Source organism: Bufo bufo, chromosome 9 (genome assembly GCF_905171765.1).
Source record: "Bufo bufo chromosome 9, aBufBuf1.1, whole genome shotgun sequence".
Classification (NCBI taxonomy): Eukaryota; Metazoa; Chordata; class Amphibia; order Anura; family Bufonidae; genus Bufo; species Bufo bufo.
The window spans coordinates 2973710-2998286 of record NC_053397.1 but is presented as its reverse complement, the minus strand read 5'-3'; the positions used below and the strand labels follow the sequence as shown (position 1 = coordinate 2998286).

General features: G+C 49.5%; 1 protein-coding gene across 1 annotated transcript in view; it reads left to right on the top strand.

Annotated features, from left to right (window-relative positions):
- The window catches only part of CDHR4 (cadherin related family member 4), a 37385-nt gene extending 15395 nt beyond the window's left edge, over positions 1-21990 (top strand). The window contains exons 5-19 of the mRNA XM_040408333.1: positions 1366-1458; positions 1542-1645; positions 1743-1873; positions 1952-2135; positions 4306-4456; positions 7671-7773; positions 8683-8895; positions 9079-9224; positions 9616-9760; positions 9845-10059; positions 10148-10287; positions 19543-19599; positions 19750-19846; positions 20070-20097; positions 21715-21990. Coding sequence (XP_040264267.1) covers positions 1366-1458; positions 1542-1645; positions 1743-1873; positions 1952-2135; positions 4306-4456; positions 7671-7773; positions 8683-8895; positions 9079-9224; positions 9616-9760; positions 9845-10059; positions 10148-10287; positions 19543-19599; positions 19750-19846; positions 20070-20097; positions 21715-21770 — 1863 coding nt within the window. The 3' untranslated portion in view covers positions 21771-21990. The remainder of the gene's footprint in view (positions 1-1365; positions 1459-1541; positions 1646-1742; positions 1874-1951; positions 2136-4305; positions 4457-7670; positions 7774-8682; positions 8896-9078; positions 9225-9615; positions 9761-9844; positions 10060-10147; positions 10288-19542; positions 19600-19749; positions 19847-20069; positions 20098-21714) is intronic.
- The last annotated feature ends 2587 nt before the right edge of the window (positions 21991-24577 follow it).

The following is a 24577-nucleotide window of genomic DNA, read 5'->3' as shown; positions in this document are numbered from 1 at the left end:
CTGCTCCCCCTCCTCCTGCCTCTGCGGCCGCTGCTCCCCCTCCTCCTGCCTCTGCTCCTCCTGCCTCTGCTCCTCCTGCCTCTGCAGTCACTGCTCCTCCTGCCTCTGCAGTCACTGCTCCTCCTGCCTCTGCAGTGCTGCTCCCTCCTCCTGCCTCTGCGGCCGCTGCTCCTCCTCCTGCCTCTGCGGCCGCTGCTCCTCCTCCTCCTGCCTCTGCGGCCGCTGCTCCTCCTCCTCCTGCCTCTGCGGCCGCTGCTCCTCCTCCTCCTGCCTCTGCGGCCGCTGCTCCTCCTCCTCCTGCCTCTGCGGCCGCTGCTCCTCCTGCCTCTGCAGCCGCTGCTCCTCCTCCTCCTGAAGTTCTGCTCCTCCTCCCTCTGCAGTGCTGCTCCTCCTCCCTCTGCAGTGCTGCTCCCTCCTCCCTCTGCAGTGCTGCTCCCTCCTCCTGCCTCTGCGGTCACTGCTCCTCATCCTGCAGTGCTGCTCCCTCCTCCTGCCTCTGCGGTCATTGCTCCTCCTCGAGTGCTGCTCCTCCTCCTGCGGCCGCTGCTCCTCCTGCCTCTACGGCCGCTCATTCTCCTCCTGCCTCTGCAGTGCTGCTCCTCTTCTTCTGGCCTCTGTGGCCGCTCCTTCTCCTCCTGCCTCTGCAGTGCTGCTCCTCCTCCTACCTCTGTGGTCACTGCTCCTCCTCCTGGAGTGCTGCTCCTCCTCCTGCCTCTGCGGTCACTGCTCCTCCTCCTGCCTCTGCAGTGCTGCTCCTCCTCCTACCTCTGCGGTCACTGCTCCTCCTCCTGGAGTGCTGCTCCTCCTCCTGCCTTTGCAGTACTGCTCCTCCTCCTGCCTCTGCAGTGCTGCTCCTCCTCCTGCCTCTGCGGTCACTGCTCCTCCTCCTGCAGTGCTGCTCCTCCTCCTGCAGTGCTGCTCCTCCTCCTGCCTTTGCAGTACTGCTCCTCCTCCTGCCTCTGCAGTGCTGCTCCTCCTCCTACCTCTGCGGTCACTGCTCCTCCTCCTGGAGTGCTGCTCCTCCTCCTGCCTTTGCAGTGCTGCTCCTCCTCCTGCCTCTGCGGTCACTGCTCCTCCTCCTGCAGTGCTCCTCCTCCTCCTCCTGCCTCTGCTCCTCCTCCTCGTCCCCTCTCACACACACAAGCAGCAGCATGGAGGATCTTCTACATCATGACTGAGCAGTGTAGCTATGAATCCCGCACTGTCACTGGATACAGCCACAGCCCCCTCCTCTGACATCACAGTGAGGCTGATGACCCGTCAGTGCATGAGGCGAGGGAGGCTCTTCCTCTGCGCAGGGATTGTCCTGTAATCCGGCGCATTATTGGAGGTTACTGTCTGACAATGCGACTTCTCTTCCGCCAGTATAAGATAACGCAGCCCAGTCCGTCGCCCTTCACCATCTTGCAGAATGGACATGTCCTGGCCCCAGCCTCCGGATTCAGCAATGCGGCAGCGGTGAGTAATGCGCACCTGAATAATTTCTTCCATTTGCGCCATTCACAGCTGACCTCGTTTTGGGCGTGCCCCTTCTTGTACAGGTCTACCAGCTGCAGATCACGGTGACCGACAGTCTGGGGAACACGTGTAACGGGACGCTCAACGTCAAGGTGCTCACCGTCTATGACAACCCCATCAACTTCACGTAAGCGCAGTGGGGGAGGGGTGACACATTCGGACCTCAGAATGGCGCCCCCTGGATGCTGACGTCACCTGCAGCCGCTGACTTTTTTGTCCCTCAGGAGCTCGTCTGAGTCCGTCACCATCATGGAGAACGGCGGACCCAACCAGCTGGTGACCGTAGTGACAGCGCGAGGCAGCAACGTCCAGTACGAGGTGATAAGCCCCATGGCGGCATTCTACATCGAGTCAGGTATCCGCCGCGTCATACGCCACAATGATGTTACCACATACCGCCATGTAATACTCACACCGCAATCTCTCCTCACAGGAACCGGAACCATCAGGACGACCTACAACCTGGACCTGGACACGTCCCCGGCTCTGGTCAGCAGCATCCTGCAGGTCCGCGCCTACGACCCCTACAACAGGAGTAACAGCGCAAGCGTCACAGTCACCATCAACGTGCTGGACGTCAACGACATCGCCCCGCAGTGCAGCCCGGCCATCATCGTGTGAGTGTCCACACGGGGAGAAGTGGTACTGCGCAGTGTCCATGTATACAGGAGAGAAGTAGTACTGTGCAGTGTCCATATATACAGGAGAGAAGTAGTACTGTGCAGTGTCCATATATACAGGAGAAGTGGTACTGCGCAGTGTCCACACGGGGAGAAGTGGTACTGTGCAGTGTCCATATATACAAGAGAAGTGGTACTGCGCAGTGTCCATGTATACAGGAGAGAAGTGGTACTGTGCAGTGTCCATATATACAGGAGAGAAGTGGTACTGTGCAGTGTCCATATATACAGGAGAGAAGTGGTACTGTGCAGTGTCCATGTATACAGGAGAGAAGTGGTACTGTGCAGTGTCCATATATACAAGAGAAGTGGTACTGCGCAGTGTCCATGTATACAGGAGAGAAGTGGTACTGTGCAGTGTCCATATATACAGGAGAGAAGTGGTACTGTGCAGTGTCCATATATACAGGAGAAGTGGTACTGTGCAGTGTCCATATATACAGGAGAGAAGTGGTACTGTGCAGTGTCCATGTATACAGGAGAGAAGTGGTACTGTGCAGTGTCCATATATACAAGAGAAGTGGTACTGCGCAGTGTCCATGTATACAGGAGAGAAGTGGTACTGTGCAGTGTCCATATATACAGGAGAAGTGGTACTGTGCAGTGTCCATATATACAGGGAGAAGTGGTACTGTGCAGTGTCCATATATACAGGGGAAGTGGTACTGCGCAGTGTCCATGTATACAGGAGAGAAGTGGTACTGTGCAGTGTCCATATATACAGGAGAAGTGGTACTGTGCAGTGTCCATATATACAGGAGAAGTGGTACTGTGCAGTGTCCGTATATACAGAAGTGGTACTGTGCAGTGTCCATATATACAGGGGAAGTGGTACTGTGCAGTGTCCATATATACAGGAGAGAAGTGGTACTGTGCAGTGTCCATATATACAGGAGAGAAGTGGTACTGTGCAGTGTCCATATATACAGGAGAAGTGGTACTGTGCAGTGTCCATATATACAGGAGAGAAGTGGTACTGTGCAGTGTCCATGTATACAGGAGAGAAGTGGTACTGTGCAGTGTCCATATATACAAGAGAAGTGGTACTGCGCAGTGTCCATGTATACAGGAGAGAAGTGGTACTGTGCAGTGTCCATATATACAGGAGAAGTGGTACTGTGCAGTGTCCATATATACAGGGAGAAGTGGTACTGTGCAGTGTCCATATATACAGGGGAAGTGGTACTGCGCAGTGTCCATGTATACAGGAGAGAAGTGGTACTGTGCAGTGTCCATATATACAGGAGAAGTGGTACTGTGCAGTGTCCATATATACAGGAGAAGTGGTACTGTGCAGTGTCCGTATATACAGAAGTGGTACTGTGCAGTGTCCATATATACAGGGGAAGTGGTACTGTGCAGTGTCCATATATACAGGAGAGACGTGGTACTGTGCAGTGTCCATATATACAGGAGAGAAGTGGTACTGTGCAGTGTCCATATATACAGGAGAGGAGTGGTACTGTGCAGTGTCCATATATACAGGGAGAAGTGGTACTGTGCAGTGTCCTTATATACAGGAGAGAAGTGGTACTGCGCAGTGTCCATATATACAGGAGAGAAGTGGTACTGTGCAGTGTCCATATATACAGGAGAAAAGTGGTACTGCGCAGTGTCCATGTATACAGGAGAGAAGTGGTACTGTGCAGTGTCCATATATACAGGAGAGGAGTGGTACTGTGCAGTGTCCATATATACAGGGAGAAGTGGTACTGTGCAGTGTCCATATATACAGGAGAGAAGTGGTACTGTGCAGTGTCCATATATACAGGAGAGGAGTGGTACTGTGCAGTGTCCATATATACAGGGAGAAGTGGTACTGTGCAGTGTCCTTATATACAGGAGAGAAGTGGTACTGCGCAGTGTCCATATATACAGGAGAGAAGTGGTACTGTGCAGTGTCCATATATACAGGAGAAAAGTGGTACTGTGCAGTGTCCATGTATACAGGAGTTGTACTGTGCACTGTACATGTATACAGAAGTGGTACTGTGCAGTGTCCATGTATACAGGAGGAGTTGTACTGTGCACTGTCCATATGAGACATAATAAGGAATAGAATTTGCGGGTGTTTTGGGCTCATTTATTTGGTTCCTCTCTGTCTTAGGGATGTGGTTCCTCAGACGGCGCCTGTTGGTTACACGTTTGTGGATTTCTCCTGCACAGATCCGGATTATAACAGCACCGCGCTCACCTACTCCATCATCCCCGACACCAACTCCCTGTACTCCTTCCGTATGCAGGGCTCCAAGCTACAGGTGAGACGCCGGCCACACAGATCCCGGCATCCGCCGCTCCTCTTATAACGCTGCAGCGCTGATATAACCTCCAGAGACATTACATCATATGTGACTGATATCAGCCGCTCCTCCTATAACGCTCCAGCACTGATATAACCTCCAGAGACATTACATCCTATGTGACTGATATCAGCCGCTCCTCTTATAACGCTCCAGCACTGATATAACCTCCAGACATTACATCATATGTGACTGATATCAGCCGCTCCTCTTATAACGTCTAGCGCTGATATAACCTCCAGAGACATTACATCATATGTGTCTGATATCAGCCGCTCCTCTTATAACGCTCCAGTACTGATATAACCTCCAGAGACATTACATCATATGTGACTGATATCAGCCGCTCCTCTTATAACGCTCCAGCGCTGATATAACCTCCAGAGACATTACATCACATGTGACTGATATCAGCCGCTCCTCTTATAACGCTCCAGCACTGATATAACCTCCAGAGACATTACATCATATGTGACTGATATCAGCCGCTCCTCTTATAACGCTCCAGTACTGATATAACCTCCAGAGACATTACATCATATGTGACTGATATCAGCCGCTCCTCTTATAACGCTCCAGCACTGATATAACCTCCAGAGACATTACATCCTATGTGACTGATATCAGCCGCTCCTCTTATAACGCTCCAGCACTGATATAACCTCCAGAGACATTACATCATATGTGACTGATATCAGCCGCTCCTCCTATAACGCTCCAGCACTGATATAACCTCCAGAGACATTACATCCTATGTGACTGATATCAGCCGCTCCTCTTATAACGCTCCAGCACTGATATAACCTCCAGACATTACATCCTATGTGACTGATATCAGCCGCTCCTCTTATAACGCTCCAGTACTGATATAACCTCCAGAGACATTACATCATATGTGACTGATATCAGCCGCTCCTCCTATAACGCTCCAGCACTGATATAACCTCCAGAGACATTACATCCTATGTGACTGATATCAGCCGCTCCTCTTATAACGCTCCAGCACTGATATAACCTCCAGACATTACATCATATGTGACTGATATCAGCCGCTCCTCTTATAACGCTCCAGCACTGATATAACCTCCAGAGATATTACATCATATGTGACTGATATCAGCCGCTCCTCTTATAATGCTCCAGCACTGATATAACCTCCAGAGACATTACATCATATGTGTCTGATATCAGCCGCTCCTCTTATAACGCTCCAGTACTGATATAACCTCCAGAGACATTACATCACATGTGACTGATATCAGCCGCTCCTCTTATAACGCTCCAGTACTGATATAACCTCCAGAGACATTACATCATATGTGACTGATATCAGCCGCTCCTCCTATAACGCTCCAGCACTGATATAACCTCCAGAGACATTACATCCTATGTGACTGATATCAGCCGCTCCTCTTATAACGCTCCAGCACTGATATAACCTCCAGAGACATTACATCATATGTGACTGATATCAGCCGCTCCTCCTATAACGCTCCAGCACTGATATAACCTCCAGAGACATTACATCCTATGTGACTGATATCAGCCGCTCCTCTTATAACGCTCCAGCACTGATATAACCTCCAGACATTACATCCTATGTGACTGATATCAGCCGCTCCTCTTATAACGCTCCAGTACTGATATAACCTCCAGAGACATTACATCATATGTGACTGATATCAGCCGCTCCTCCTATAACGCTCCAGCACTGATATAACCTCCAGAGACATTACATCCTATGTGACTGATATCAGCCGCTCCTCTTATAACGCTCCAGCACTGATATAACCTCCAGACATTACATCATATGTGACTGATATCAGCCGCTCCTCTTATAACGCTCCAGCACTGATATAACCTCCAGAGACATTACACCATATGTGACTGATATCAGCCGCTCCTCTTATAATGCTCCAGCACTGATATAACCTCCAGAGACATTACATCATATGTGTCTGATATCAGCCGCTCCTCTTATAACGCTCCAGTACTGATATAACCTCCAGAGACATTACATCATATGTGACTGATATCAGCCGCTCCTCTTATAACGCTCCCGCGCTGATATAACCTCCAGAGACATTACATTATATGTGACTGATATCAGCCGCTCCTCTTATAACGCTCCAGCGCTGATATAACCTCCAGACATTACATCATATGTGACTGATATCGGCCGCTCCTCTCATAACGCTCCAGTACTGATATAACCTCCAGAGACATTACATCCTATGTGACTGATATCAGCCGCTCCTCTTATAACGCTCCAGCACTGATATAACCTCCGGAGACATTACATCACATGTGACTGATATCAGCCGCTCCTCTTATAACGCTCCAGCGCTGATATAACCTCCAGAGACATTACATCCTATGTGACTGATATCAGCCGCTCCTCTTATAACGCTCCAGTACTGATATAACCTCCAGACATTACATCCTATGTGACTGATATCAGCCGCTCCTCTTATAACGCTCCAGCACTGATATAACCTCCAGAGACATTACATCATATGTGACTGATATCAGCCGCTCCTCTTATAACGCTCCAGCGCTGATATAACCTCCAGAGACATTACATTATATGTGACTGATATCAGCCGCTCCTCTTATAACGCTCCAGTACTGATATAACCTCCAGAGACATTACATCATATGTGACTGATATCAGCCGCTCCTCTTATAACGCTCCAGTACTGATATAACCTCCAGAGACATTACATCCTATGTGACTGATATCAGCCGCTCCTCTTATAACGCTCCAGTACTGATATAACCTCCAGAGATATTACATCATATGTGACTGATATCAGCCGCTCCTCTTATAACGCTCCAGAGCTGATATAACCTCCAGAGACATTACATCCTATGTGACTGATATCAGCCGCTCCTCTTATAACGCTCCAGTACTGATATAACCTCCAGACATTACATCATATGTGACTGATATCAGCCGCTCCTCTTATAACGCTCCAGCACTGATATAACCTCCAGAGACATTACATCCTATGTGACTGATATCAGCCGCTCCTCTTATAACGCTCCAGTACTGATATAACCTCCAGAGACATTACATCATATGTGACTGATATCAGCCGCTCCTCTTATAATGCTCCAGTAACACTAGGCCTTTGGTCTACCTTGTGTAATCTGCACCTTCTCCCCTCAGATTAATAAGACGCTGAATTATGACTCCGATGTGATGGCGAGCCTCAACTTCCAGTATTCGGCCACGGTGGTGGTGACGGACAACGGGACACCCAAAATGACCAGTGAGTGTAAAGCCGATAAACACAGCAGACCCCTACACTCACCAGGCCCCACAGCAGACCCCTACACTCACCAGGCCCCACAGCAGACCCCTACACTCACCAGGCCCCACAGCAGACCCCTACACTCACCAGGCCCCACAGCAGACCCCTACACTCACCAGGCCCCACAGCAGACCCCTACACTCACCAGGCCCCACAGCAGACCCCTACACTCACCAGGCCCCACAGCAGACCCCTACACTCACCAGGCCCCACAGCAGACCCCTACACTCACCAGGCCCCACAGCAGACCCCTACACTCACCAGGCCCCACAGCAGACCCCTACACTCACCAGGCCCCACAGCAGACCCCTACACTCACCAGGCCCCACAGCAGACCCCTACACTCACCAGGCCCCACAGCAGACCCCTACACTCACCAGGCCCCACAGCAGACCCCTACACTCACCAGGCCCCACAGCAGACCCCTACACTCACCAGGCCCCACAGCAGACCCCTACACTCACCAGGCCCCACAGCAGACCCCTACACTCACCAGGCCCCACAGCAGACCCCTACACTCACCAGGCCCCACAGCAGACCCCTACACTCACCAGGCCCCACAGCAGACCCCTACACTCACCAGGCCCCACAGCAGACCCCTACACTCACCAGGCCCCACAGCAGACCCCTACACTCACCAGGCCCCACAGCAGACCCCTACACTCACCAGGCCCCACAGCAGACCCCTACACTCACCAGGCCCCACAGCAGACCCCTACACTCACCAGGCCCCACAGCAGACCCCCAGAATACACTAACAGGGGTCACTCAGAGCCCAACCCAAAGGGTGGAGCCTCCGGGAGAAGCGGATAATGTGGGGGAGGGGCAGTGGGATCCTCCCTGTAACCGCGTGTCTTTGTCTTGCAGCCAATATTCCGGTTTTCATCACGGTCACGGCGGTGAATGACTACAACCCTATATGTGTCGGCCCGTCCACCTTCACGGTTAACGAGAATGCGCCATTTGGGACCGTTGTGGGGCAGCTAAACGCCACAGACGCCGACTACCCATTCAACAACGTACAGTTCTCCATCAGCGGCGGTCCGAATCCCCCGCTCTTCTATGTCGTGCCGAGAACTGGTAAGGAGCCCGTTACACCCTGGTCCTTAAAGGGACAGCGCAGTGGGCGGAGCTTGCCTGTCCTGGGAGAGGGGACGCCATATAAAGCTGTGGATAGTGCGGCCCCCAGTAGAGAGCTGTCCGGTCTGGGGCCCCGCATCTGGGGGCCCCACTGCTGCGATAACATTCTGTACTCTGTTACAGGAGTGATAAAACTGCTCGGACCCCTGGACTTCGAGACCACCAGCAGCTACTCGCTAAGGATGCAGGTGGTCGACCTGAATAACGACCTTCTGCCGGATCCTGCCCGTCAGAGGACGACCACCTGCCCCATCACGATCAGCGTCACGGTAAGATGGCGGTCAGCCCACGCCGGGGAGGCCCAACGAGCCACGGCGATCCTTGTTACATCAGTACAGATACAATAGTAACAAACTCTCAGCTGTGAGAAGCTTGAGGTCCAGACTGCCTGCATTCACTGACAGCACGCAGAGATATTGGAATTGGGGTAGAACTGAATTATTTCCATTTCTCTGTCGGCCATATTGGCTCTCAAGGTCCCTCTGTCAGCTCTGCCTGGCAGCCAGTCTGCCCCTCTGACTGTGCAGAGGATGATGGGAGTTGTAGTCCAATGGTGGATGAAATCAGGGACATTATAAACAGCAAGCAGTTGTATTGTCCGATTACTATGGTGGGCGGCATCTCTGAGGCCCCTTCTGGCGGCCATCTTGTGTCTTCTAGGACTATAACGACAACCCCCCAGTCTGCACGCCGCCATTTTATTACAGCACCATATACTCCACCCTTTTAACCACAAGCGCCATTGGGACGTTAACCTGCAGTGACAGAGACGCGTCGGCTGCGCTGTCCTATACCATCGCGGGAGGTAAGGGAGGCGTGCGGCGCCTCATCACCGTGTCCTGACAAGGTGACACATGGCGGACTCCCCTATAATGTCTCTGTGTCGCAGGTAACGTCAATAGTCGCTTCCGTCTGATTGGCGCCACCGTGCTGCACAACACGTTCTCGTTTAACCCGGATGGCGTGATGGACCCTCAGAGCTACACGCTGCTCATCCAGGTGACGGACAGCGCCGTCTCCCCCATATTCACCACCACAGTGACCTTCTTCATAACCGTCATCCCCTGGACAACGACGCAGCCGACAACCACCAAAACCACCCCGGTGAGCGGGGGGCGCGCTGTGAGGTTGGCAGCACCGGGGGAGGGGATATCCACCTTCAGTCCGCCATGTTTTATCCTCTTGCTTCCAGACCCCAGAAAAGCAGACGCGAATCGTCAATCAGACGCTGACGTACTGGCAGCCGGACGTCTGGTTCATGGTCGTCCTGACAGTCACCGGGGTCCTCCTGCTGTCTGCCCTGGCGCTGCTGACATGGGCGCTCTGCAAAAGGTGAGCGTTCTGTCACATATAGCAGCGGTGACATCATCACATAACACAGCAGTGACATCACTCGTCTCCATGTCATCACATATAGCAGCGGTGACATCATCACATAACACAGCAGTGACATCACTCGTCTCCATGTCATCACATATAGCAGCGGTGACATCATCACATAACACAGCAGTGACATCACTCATCTCCATGTCATCATATAGAACAGCGGTGACATCATCATATCAGACAGCAGTGACATCACTCATCTCCATGTCATCATATATAACACAGCAGTGACATCACTCATCTCCATGTCATCACATATAGCAGCGGTGACATCATCACATAACACAGCAGTGACATCACTCATCTCCATGTCATCATATATAACACAGCAGTGACATCACTCATCTCCATGTCATCACATATAGCAGCGGTGACATCATCATATAACACAGCAGTGACATCACTCATCTCCATGTCATCATATAGAACAGCGGTGACATCATCATATCAGACAGCAGTGACATCACTCATCTCCATGTCATCATATATAACACAGCAGTGACATCACTCATCTCCATGTCATCACATATAGCAGCGGTGACATCATCACATAACACAGCAGTGACATCACTCATCTCCATGTCATCATATATAACAGCGGTGACATCATCATATAACACAGCAGTGACATCACTCATCTCCATGTAATCATATATAACACAGCAGTGACATCACTCATCTCCATGTAATCACATATAACAGCGGTGACATCATCACATAACACAGCAGTGACATCACTCATCTCCATGTCATCACATATAGCAGCGGTGACATCATCACATAACACAGCAGTGACATCACTCATCTCCATGTCATCATATATAACAGCGGTGACATCATCACATAACACAGCAGTGACATCACTCATCTCCATGTCATCACATATAGCAGCAGTGACATCATCATATCAGACAGCAGTGACATCACTCATCATCTCCATGTCATCACATATAACGGCAGTGACATCATCACATAACACAGCAGTGACATCACTCATCTACATGTCATCACATATAGCAGCGGTGACATCATCACATAACACAGCAGTGACATCACTCATCTCCATGTCATCATATATAACACAGCAGTGACATCATCATATCAGACAGCAGTGACATCACTCATCTCCATGTCATCACATATAGCAGCGGTGACATCATCATATAACACAGCAGTGACATCACTCATCTCCATGTCATCATATAGAACAGCGGTGACATCATCATATCAGACAGCAGTGACATCACTCATCTCCATGTCATCATATATAACAGCGGTGACATCATCATATAACACAGCAGTGACATCACTCATCTCCATGTCATCATATAGAACAGCGGTGACATCATCATATCAGACAGCAGTGACATCACTCATCTCCATGTCATCATATATAACAGCGGTGACATCATCATATAACACAGCAGTGACATCACTCATCTCCATGTCATCACATATAGCAGCGGTGACATCATCACATAACACAGCAGTGACATCACTCATCTCCATGTCATCATATATAACAGCGGTGACATCATCATATAACACAGCAGTGACATCACTCATCTCCATGTCATCACATATAGCAGCGGTGACATCATCATATAACACAGCAGTGACATCACTCATCTCCATGTCATCATATATAACAGCGGTGACATCATCATATAACACAGCAGTGACATCACTCATCTCCATGTAATCATATATAACACAGCAGTGACATCACTCATCTCCATGTAATCACATATAACAGCGGTGACATCATCACATAACACAGCAGTGACATCACTCATCTCCATGTAATCACATATAACAGCGGTGACATCATCACATAACACAGCAGTGACATCACTCATCTCCATGTCATCACATATAGCAGCGGTGACATCATCACATAACACAGCAGTGACATCACTCATCTCCATGTCATCACATATAGCAGCAGTGACATCATCATATCAGACAGCAGTGACATCACTCATCATCTCCATGTCATCACATATAACGGCAGTGACATCATCACATAACACAGCAGTGACATCACTCATCTACATGTCATCACATATAGCAGCGGTGACATCATCACATAACACAGCAGTGACATCACTCATCTCCATGTCATCATATATAACACAGCAGTGACATCATCATATCAGACAGCAGTGACATCACTCATCTCCATGTCATCATATATAACAGCGGTGACATCATCACATAACACAGCAGTGACATCACTCATCTCCATGTCATCACATATAGCAGCAGTGACATCATCATATCAGACAGCAGTGACATCACTCATCATCTCCATGTCATCACATATAACGGCAGTGACATCATCACATAACACAGCAGTGAAATCACTCATCTACATGTCATCACATATAGCAGCGGTGACATCATCACATAACACAGCAGTGACATCACTCATCTCCATGTCATCATATATAACACAGCAGTGACATCATCATATCAGACAGCAGTGACATCACTCATCTCCATGTCATCATATATAACACAGCAGTGACATCATCATATCAGACAGCAGTGACATCACTCATCTCCATGTCATCATATATAACAGCGGTGACATCATCACATAACACAGCAGTGACATCACTCATCTCCATGTCATCACATATAGCAGCGGTGACATCATCATATAACACAGCAGTGACATCACTCATCTCCATGTCATCATATAGAACAGCGGTGACCTCATCATATCAGACAGCAGTGACATCACTCATCTCCATGTCATCACATATAGCAGCGGTGACATCATCACATAACACAGCAGTGACATCACTCATCTCCATGTCATCATATATAACAGCGGTGACATCATCATATAACACAGCAGTGACATCACTCATCTCCATGTCATCACATATAGCAGCGGTGACATCATCATATAACACAGCAGTGACATCACTCATCTCCATGTCATCACATATAGCAGCGGTGACATCATCACATAACACAGCAGTGACATCACTCATCTCCATGTCATCATATATAACAGCGGTGACATCATCATATAACACAGCAGTGACATCACTCATCTCCATGTCATCACATATAGCAGCGGTGACATCATCATATAACACAGCAGTGACATCACTCATCTCCATGTAATCATATATAACACAGCAGTGACATCACTCATCTCCATGTCATCATATATAACAGCGGTGACATCATCATATAACACAGCAGTGACATCACTCATCTCCATGTAATCATATATAACACAGCAGTGACATCACTCATCTCCATGTAATCACATATAGCAGCGGTGACATCATCATATAACACAGCAGTGACATCACTCATCTCCATGTCATCATATATAACAGCGGTGACATCATCATATAACACAGCAGTGACATCACTCATCTCCATGTCATCATATAGAACACAGCAGTGACATCACTCATCTCCATGTAATCATATATAACAGCGGTGACATCATCATATAACACAGCAGTGACATCACTCATCTCCATGTAATCACATATAGCAGCAGTGACATCACTCATCTCCATGTAATCACATATAGCAGCAGTGACATCACTCATCTCCATGTCATCATCATATAACACAGCAGTGACATCACTCATCTCCATGTAATCACATATAGCAGCAGTGACATCACTCATCTCCATGTCATCATCATATAACAGCAGTGACATCACATAACACAGCAGTGACATCACTCATCTCCATGTAATCATATATAGCAGCAGTGACATCACTCATCTCCATGTAATCATATATAACACAGCAGTGACATCACTCATCTCCATGTAATCATATATAACAGCGGTGACATCATCATATAACACAGCAGTGACATCACTCATCTCCATGTAATCATATATAACACAGCAGTGACATCACTCATCTCCATGTCATCACATATAGCAGCGGTGACATCATCATATAACACAGCAGTGACATCACTCATCTCCATGTCATCATATATAACAGCGGTGACATCATAATATAACACAGCAGTGACATCACTCATCTCCATGTCATCATATAGAACACAGCAGTGACATCACTCATCTCCATGTAATCATATATAACAGCGGTGACATCATCATATAACACAGCAGTGACATCACTCATCTCCATGTAATCATATATAACAGTGGTGACATCATCATATAACACAGCAGTGACATCACTCATCTCCATGTAATCACATATAGCAGCAGTGACATCACTCATCTCCATGTAATCACATATAGCAGCAGTGACATCACTCATCTCCATGTCATCATCATATAACACAGCAGTGACATCACTCATCTCCATGTCATCATATATAACAGCAGTGACATCACATAACACAGCAGTGACATCACTCATCTCCATGTAATCATATATAACAGCAGTGACATCACTCATCTCCATGTAATCACATATAACACAGCAGTGACATCACTCATCTCCATGTAATCATATATAACACAGCAGTGACATCACTCATCTCCATGTAATCATATATAACACAGCAGTGACATCACTCATCTCCATGTCATCATATCAGACAGCAGTGACATCACATAACACAGCAGTGACATCACTCATCTCCATGTAATCATATATAACAGCAGTGACATCACTCATCTCCATGTAATCATATATAACACAGCAGTGACATCACTCATCTCCATGTCATCATATCAGACAGCAGTGACATCACTCATCTCCATGTAATCATATATAACACAGCAGTGACATCACTCATCTCCATGTAATCATATATAACAGCGGTGACATCATCATATAACACAGCAGTGACATCACTCATCTCCATGTAATCACATATAGCAGCAGTGACATCACTCATCTCCATGTAATCACATATAGCAGCAGTGACATCACTCATCTCCATGTCATCATCATATAACAGCAGTGACATCACATAACACAGCAGTGACATCACTCATCTCCATGTAATCATATATAACAGCAGTGACATCACTCATCTCCATGTAATCATATATAACACAGCAGTGACATCACTCATCTCCATGTAATCATATATAACAGCGGTGACATCACTCATCTCCATGTCATCATATCAGACAGCAGTGACATCACTCATCTCCCCATGTAACAGAGGGGCGCTCCCTGGTGCCCCTTGCCCATAGTCCTCTGCTACTCCAGGCACCCCACAAGTGATGCCACCCTCCCGGCCGGAGGATGAGCGGCTGCTGCGCTTGTGATCCGGAGACATCGCAGAGACACAAAAAGCCCCGCGCTGAACTGGAAGCTTCATATAAAATGTGGATTAAAAACACAAATAAACCAAGAAGAAGAATCTGCTCCGAATAATTCAATAGACTGGACGGAAGATGATGGACGGAGCGAACACGGAGTGTGAGGACGCGAGGACGCCTGCTACTGGCAACCAGTAACCTGCACAGCGAGGGGACTGGAAACAGAGACGCTGACGGCCTCTAATGGTAAAGTGACCAAAGCTGGAGAAAAGCGAAGTCTGGGGATGTGACAAATAATAGGAAGCCACAGTGACCGTACTAATATGGAGGTAATGGGCACCAACCCGGGAACCCATGGGGGTAACCAGCACGAAGTCACAGACCACCAGGATGTGCAGGTAAAGCATGGTGGACAGGTCTTCCAAGAGTCTGATATTGTCCTAAAAAAAAAAAAGAAAACATATATTATACAAACGCAATAAATGACAATGAAACTACTACGTAAAAATCTGTGCTGCCCCCGAGGAATCTGGTTGGACTCGGGATCTGATGGATAACCTCTAAGCGTAGATCACCCGGGATCCTGTACCTGGGAAGAGTCTGGATACGCAGGGCGGCTACAGGGGCCCGAGAGCAGCTCCTCGCACCGGGAGACGTGGTAACACCGTCCAGGATTGTGTCGCAACAGGGGCATTGAGAGCTGGAGCGTGCAGGACGGGCTCTGGGTGCTAGGAGGTGACATCAGCGATCTCCACACACGTCACATATAACAGTGGTGACATCAGCGATCTCCACACACGTCACATATAACAGTGGTGACATCAGCGATCTCCACACACGTCACATATAACAGTGGTGACATCAGCGATCTCCACACACGTCACATATAACAGTGGTGACATCAGCGATCTCCACACACGTCACATGTAACAGTGGTGACATCAGCGATCTCCACACACGTCACATGTAACAGTGGTGACATCAGCGATCTCCACACACGTCACATGTAACAGTGGCGACATCAGCGATCTCCACACACGTCACATGTAACAGTGGCGACATCAGCGATCTCCACACACGTCACATATAACAGTGGTGACATCAGCGATCTCCACACACGTCACATATAACAGTGGTGACATCAGCGATCTCCACACACGTCACATGTAACAGTGGCGACATCAGCGATCTCCACACACGTCACATATAACAGTGGTGACATCAGCGATCTCCACACACGTCACATATAACAGTGGTGACATCAGCGATCTCCACACACGTCACATATAACAGTGGCGACATCAGCGATCTCCACACACGTCACATATAACAGTGGTGACATCAGCGATCTCCACACACGTCACATATAACAGTGGTGACATCAGCGATCTCCACACACGTCACATATAACAGTGGTGACATCAGCGATCTCCACACACGTCACATATAACAGTGGTGACATCAGCGATCTCCACACACGTCACATATAACAGTGGTGACATCAGCGATCTCCACACACGTCACATATAACAGTGGTGACATCAGCGATCTCCACACACGTCACATATAACAGTGGTGACATCAGCGATCTCCACACACGTCACATATAACAGTGGTGACATCAGCGATCTCCACACACGTCACATATAACAGTGGTGACTTCAGCGATCTCCACACTCGTCACATATAACAGTGGTGACATCAGCGATCTCCACACACGTCACATATAACAGTGGTGACATCAGCGATCTCCACACACGTCACATATAACAGTGGTGACATCAGCGATCTCCACACACGTCACATATAACAGTGGTGACATCAGCGATCTCCACACACGTCACATATAACAGTGGCGACATCAGCGATCTCCACACACGTCACATATAACAGTGGCGACATCAGCGATCTCCACACACGTCACATATAACAGTGGCGACATCAGCGATCTCCACACACGTCACATATAACAGTGGCGACATCACTGATCTCCACACACACGTCACATATAACAGTGGTGACATCAGCGATCTCCACACACGTCACATATAACAGTGGCGACATCAGCGATCTCCACACACGTCACATATAACAGTGGTGACATCAGCGATCTCCACACACGTCACATATAACAGTGGCGACATCAGCGATCTCCACACACGTCACATATAACAGTGGTGACATCAGCGATCTCCACACACGTCACATGTAACAGTGGTGACATCAGCGATCTCCACACACGTCACATGTAACAGTGGTGACATCAGCGATCTCCACACACGTCACATGTAACAGTGGCGACATCAGCGATCTCCACACACGTCACATATAACAGTGGCGACATCAGCGATCTCCACACACGTCACATATAACAGTGGTGACATCAGCGATCTCCACACACGTCACATATAACAGTGGTGACATCAGTGATCTCCACACACGTCACATATAACAGTGGTGACATCAGCGATCTCCACACACGTCACATATAACAGTGGTGACATCAGTGATCTCCACACACGTCACATATAACAGTGGTGACATCAGTGATCTCCACACACGTCACATATAACAGTGGTGACATCAGCGATCTCCACACACGTCACATGTAACAGTGGTGACATCAGTGATCTCCACACACGTCACATATAACAGTGGTGACATCAGCGATCTCCACACACGTCACATATAACAGTGGTGACATCAGCGATCTCCACACACGTCACATATAACAGTGGTGACATCAGCGATCTCCACACACGTCACATATAACAGTGGTGACATCAGCGATCTCCACACACGTCACATATAACAGTGGTGACATCAGCGATCTCCACACACGTCAGATATAACAGTGGTGACATCAGCGATCTCCACACACGTCACATATAACAGTGGTGACATCAGCGATCTCCACACACGTCACATATAACAGTGGTGACATCAGCGATCTCCACACACGTCACATATAACAGTGGTGACATCAGCGATCTCCACACACGTCACATATAACAGTGGTGACATCAGCGATCTCCACACACGTCACATATAACAGTGGCGACATCAGCGATCTCCACACACGTCACATATAACAGTGGCGACATCAGCGATCTCCACACACGTCACATATAACAGTGGCGACATCACTGATCTCCACACACGTCACATATAACAGTGGTGACATCAGCGATCTCCACACACGTCACATATAACAGTGGTGACATCAGCGATCTCCACACACGTCACATGTAACAGTGGCGACATCAGCGATCTCCACACACGTCACATATAACAGTGGCGACATCAGCGATCTCCACACACGTCACATATAACAGTGGCGACATCACTGATCTCCACACACGTCACATATAACAGTGGTGACATCAGCGATCTCCACACACGTCACATATAACAGTGGCGACATCACTGATCTCCACACACACGTCACATATAACAGTGGTGACATCAGCGATCTCCACACACGTCACATATAACAGTGGCGACATCAGCGATCTCCACACACGTCACATATAACAGTGGCGACATCAGCGATCTCCACACACGTCACATATAACAGTGGCGACATCACTGATCTCCACACACGTCACATATAACAGTGGCGACATCAGCGATCTCCACACACGTCACATATAACAGTGGCGACATCACTGATCTCCACACACACGTCACATATAACAGTGGTGACATCAGCGATCTCCACACACGTCACATATAACAGTGGTGACATCAGCGATCTCCACACACGTCACATATAACAGTGGCGACATCAGCGATCTCCACACACGTCACATGTAACAGTGGCGACATCAGCGATCTCCACACACGTCACATATAACAGTGGTGACATCAGCGATCTCCACACACGTCACATATAACAGTGGTGATGTCACTCAGATACTTTACAGCAGTGACATCACTCATGAAATTATTCTTTCCTCAGATTTCCGCTCTGTGCACAAGGCAGTAAGGAGTTAACGCAGCCCCTCCTGCCGGACAGGTAAGTGACCAGAGACGTCCCCTCCCCGATCCCTTCTTCATGTGCCTCTGACAACAAAGAGAGACATGTCCTGGGCAGCGTTCTGACGGGTGTCAGTAAAGGGGCGGGACTGTGACTACCTCTCATGTTTATGGCATTTCCTGTTTGCAGCTCTGTATCAAATAAAGAAGCGGTCATGGAACCCCCCAAACAGCCGCCCCCCGCCAAGGAGAAGAAGGACGTGGCCCCAGTCAGCCCCCTGAGCCTGGTATGCAAGTGCTGAGGGCCACTATGGGCCCCGCTGTCACCTTCCTATGGGTCTACGAACACCATGTAGACGGCTGGGGAATAATGGGGGGTTAGGTGTCCATGATATGGGGGGATCGTTACTGCCCAGGGAGAGTAATAATAATCCTGTGACCATGAAGGGGGGGGTCATCCTGATATAACGCACCATCCATGACACCTCTTCTCTTCTTCTCTTCCTGCAGCAGTTTGATGGCCGAGCACAAGACCCAGGTAGGTGTCTGCCAGGGTGATGCCCCCACCTGCCCGTCACCCCCTCGGCTTACAAGCCTCCACCATCTACCCTCACCTGTCACCCCCTCCACTTACACATCACCCCGCTGCTTACATGTCACCCGCCCATCACCCCCTCTGCTTACATGTCTACCCCTCCTCTTACACATCACCCCGCCTGTCACCCCTCTGCTTACACATCACCCCGCCTGTCACCCCTCTGCTTACATGTCACCCGCCCGTCACCCCCTCTGCTTACATGTCACCCCTCTACTTACATGTCACCCGCCCATCACCCCCTCTGCTTACATGTCACCCGCCCGTCACTCCCTCTGCTTACATGTCTACCCCCCCTCTTACACATCACCCCGCCTGTCACCCCGCTGCTTACATGTCAACCGCCCATCACCCCCTCTGCTTACATGTCACCCGCCCGTCACTCCCTCTGCTTACATGTCTACCCCCCCTCTTACACATCACCCCGCCTGTCACCCCTCTGCTTACACATCACCCCGCCTGTCACCCCTCTGCTTACATGTCACCCGCCCGTCACCCCCTCTACTTACATGTCACCCCGCCTGTCACCCCCTCTGCTTACATGTCACCCGCCCATCACCCCCTCTGCTTACATGTCACCTGCCCGTCACCCCCTCTACTTACACGTCTACCCCTCCTCTTACACATCACCCCACCTGTCACCCGCCCATCACCCCCTCTGCTTACATGTCACCCCCCCTCTTACACATCACCCCGCCTGTCACCCCTCTGCTTACACATCACCCCGCCTGTCACCCCGCTGCTTACATGTCACCCGCCCATCACCCCCTCTGCTTACATGTCACCCGCCCGTCACCCCCTCTACTTACACGTCTACCCCCCCTCTTACACATCACCCCACCTGTCACCTTCTCTGCTTACATGTCACCCCCTCTGCTTACATGTCACCCGCCCATCACCCCCTCTGCTTACATGTCACCCGCCCATCACCCCCTCTGCTTACATGTCACCTGCCCGTCACCCCCTCTACTTACACGTCTACCCCTCCTCTTACACATCACCCCACCTGTCACCCCTCTGCTTACATGTCACCCGCCTGTCACCCCTCTGCTTACACATCACCCCGCCTGTCACCCCTCTGCTTACACATCACCCCGCCTGTCACCCCTCTGCTTACACATCACCCCGCCTGTCACCCCTCTGCTTACATGTCACCCGCCCGTCACCCCCTCTACTTACATGTCACCCGCCCATCACCCCCTCTACTTACACGTCTACCCCTCCTCTTACACATCACCCCGCCTGTCACCCCTCCTCTTACACATCACCCCACCTGTCACCCGCCCATCACCCCCTCTGCTTATATGTCACCCCCCCTCTTACACATCACCCCTTCCTGTCACCCCTCTGCTTACATGTCACCCGCCCGTCACCCCCTCTACTTACATGTCACCTGCCCGTCACCCCCTCTACTTACACGTCTACCCCTCCTCTTACACATCACCCCACCTGTCACCCCTCTGCTTACATGTCACCCCCTCTACTTACACGTCTACCCCTCCTCTTACACGTCACCCTGTTATAACTGTCTCCATGTAATGTGTTTGTGACTTTCCACAGTTTCTGGTCGTGAATATCTCTTCAACAGTCAGACGGGGGAACGCCGCTGGTTATGAAGGAAGTCATCGCTCCTGATCCGTATGCGGAGGATCAGACTGTGATTATCGTGTGCCAATCATGGTGAATAGTCAGTACCTGGTTCCTCCTGCAGGGGTCAGCAGAGCTCAATGTACACAAGTGTGGAGACAGCGACACCTGCAGGACACTCCACAGACTGACACCTGACAACCGTAAAATCATTAGGAAAAAATAAATAAATAAAAGGAAATCACTTTGTGCTGGGGCTTGTAGTTCTATATCGGGGGTGGGGTGGTTCTATGACCAGTAGCCATTTCCCCTTACTGGGAATGATCGGAGTGGTACACAATTACTATAAATCCTGGAGGCCATGCAGAGCTGGTGCTTATACAGAGCAGCCACTCAGAACAAGACCAGCTGCAGTGTAAAGAATGGGGGCTGCAGCCTGAACCTCTGGCATAAGAGGTGAAATTTGTCTTAACTAAGAGTCCAATCTCCAATTTTGGTGTACTTATCGGCGCTGCAGATCCACCAAGCGACGTGAGTATAGGACGCTTCACAGTTAAAATGTCCACAAGTTTGTTGATCGCAACGCCTTCTGAGTGCAAACGTTCCCAATCCCGGACCCTCTTTTCTCCAATCCTCAGGCTGTTTTCGCTCCCGTCCACCCGCCCCCTGGAGGGAAGTATTAGTACAGTAGTGACGTTCCACCAGGGATTTATCGCAATCAGCAGGTTTTATTCTACTTACAAAAAGGTCTAAAATCTCAGTCATAAAACCAAGTCTTTTGTGAAGGGTACATTGACGTGCGGAGCCGCCCCCATGCCCCCTGGAAAGAGGACATCCCCGAGGGACAGTTTATACCTGACCGACATTGAGGATTACAGGGAACAGAGTGGGGTAATTCAGAAGGGGTTTAAATAAGATCAGGAAAGAAGTGGAGGAAGGGGATGGGGGATTAGGAAGTGTAAAGAAAAGACGGACAGAGAGAGAACAAGATGCTTGATTTCAGGTTTTCCTTCCTTACCCAATACAACAGATGGGACCACGGAGGAACTCCTTGCAGAAGAACTGGTTTATCCTACAGACCCAGTGTTGGGGCAGATTATTCCTGAACGTCCCAGGGGACTGTACAAAAGACACCAGACCTGCCGGATGCAATGGTTCATAGCTGCTTGGCGAAAAGTAAGAAACCAGTAAGGACCAGTTCACTTGGTGCGGCTTCTGCAGAAACCAGCAGGAAATTCAGTCAAGCGGAGGGCAGACATACAAGATTAGAGGAGAGATGTCAGGCGAGACCATGGGGGCAGTCTACGTGCTGGGGTGCCCTTGTGGGCTCCAGTATGTGGGCAGACCCCCCTGCAGGAGCACATAGGGAACATTAGGAAAGGTAAGGAGGACCACAGTGTTCCACCGCACTTCAAGCTGGCGCACGGTAAGAATCCGGCGGGCTGGAGGTTCAGTGGTCGGGAAAAGGTTGAGAGGAACTGGTGGGGAGGGGATCCGGTCGCCAGTATAAATCGGAAGGAGGTCAGTTGGATATAAAAACCAGCAGGGCTCAATGTGGAGTTCGATCTAAAACCGTGTCTAGTAGAGTAAAGCGGGAGCCAGGGGAGGTGCCGCCACCGTGGTGGATCCACGCAGGACCGTGGAATTCCTTCCTTGTAGTATTGTTACTGCTGTCCTTGGATGCTCGACTAGGACTGAAGCTGTTGTGGTGGGCCGTCATTGGCTCAAGGGGATCATGTGATTCGGGGGTCGACAATCCCGTATTTATGAATGAGGATGGAGGGAGGGATTGTGCTGTATTGTATGCTCTGCTCATTTATGTTATTTTGTATCAGTTTGTTTCGGGCCGGATAAGGCCTTGAAACCTGTTGTCAGTTATTGTACTACGTGAACATCTAAAAGGAGAAATATGTATATTAGTGGGCGGCCCTCAAAAGGGGTTGTGGCTCGATAAGTACTGCACCTGATGAAGCTGGACGGGCGAAACCCGGGTCGGGGGGATCTGTGATGAAAAAGACTTGTTTTTATGACTGAGATTTTAGACCTTTTTGTAAGTAGAATAAAACCTGCTGATTGCGATAAATCCCTGGTGGAACGTCACTACTTGTACTAATACTTCCCTCCAGGGGGCGGGTGGACGCGAGCGAAAACAGCCTGAGCATTGGAGAAAAGAGGGTCTGGGATTGGAACTTTTGCACTCAGAAGGCGGCGCGATCAACAAACTTGTGGACATTTTACCTAAGAGTCCAACAGGCAATGGATCTCAGGTGGAGTCACCGCTCAAAGCTGTAATGAGGCACTGGTAAAAAAGAAGGCGATGCTGGAGATGAGAAAGACTTCAGCGGGAACGTCAGCATCACAGGAACCAGACGGAGAGGGGCCCCAGAACCTGAACACCCCCAAACCACTCAGAGGAAGATGAAAATGTGAACTTCCCGCTGTCACAAGGGGGCGAACACCCCAGAATTGATGTAATGGAGAGCTACATACATCCCCATGAACAGAGCTCCCCCTAGTGGTGGCTGTATAATCTGTATGTAGTGAGCTCCCTCTAGTGGTGGCTGTATAATCTGTATGTAGTGAGCTCCCCCTAGTGGTGGCTGTATAATCTGTATGTAGTGAGCTCCCTCTAGTGGTGGCTGTATAATCTGTATGTAGTGATCTCCCTCTAGTGGTGACTGTATAATCTGTATGTAGTGAGCTCCCTCTAGTGGTGGCTGTATAATCTGTATGTAGTGAGCTCCCTCTAGTGGTGATTGTATAATCTGTATGTAGTGAGCTCCCTCTAGTGGTGGATGTATAATCTGTATGTAGTGAGCTCCCTCTAGTGGTGACT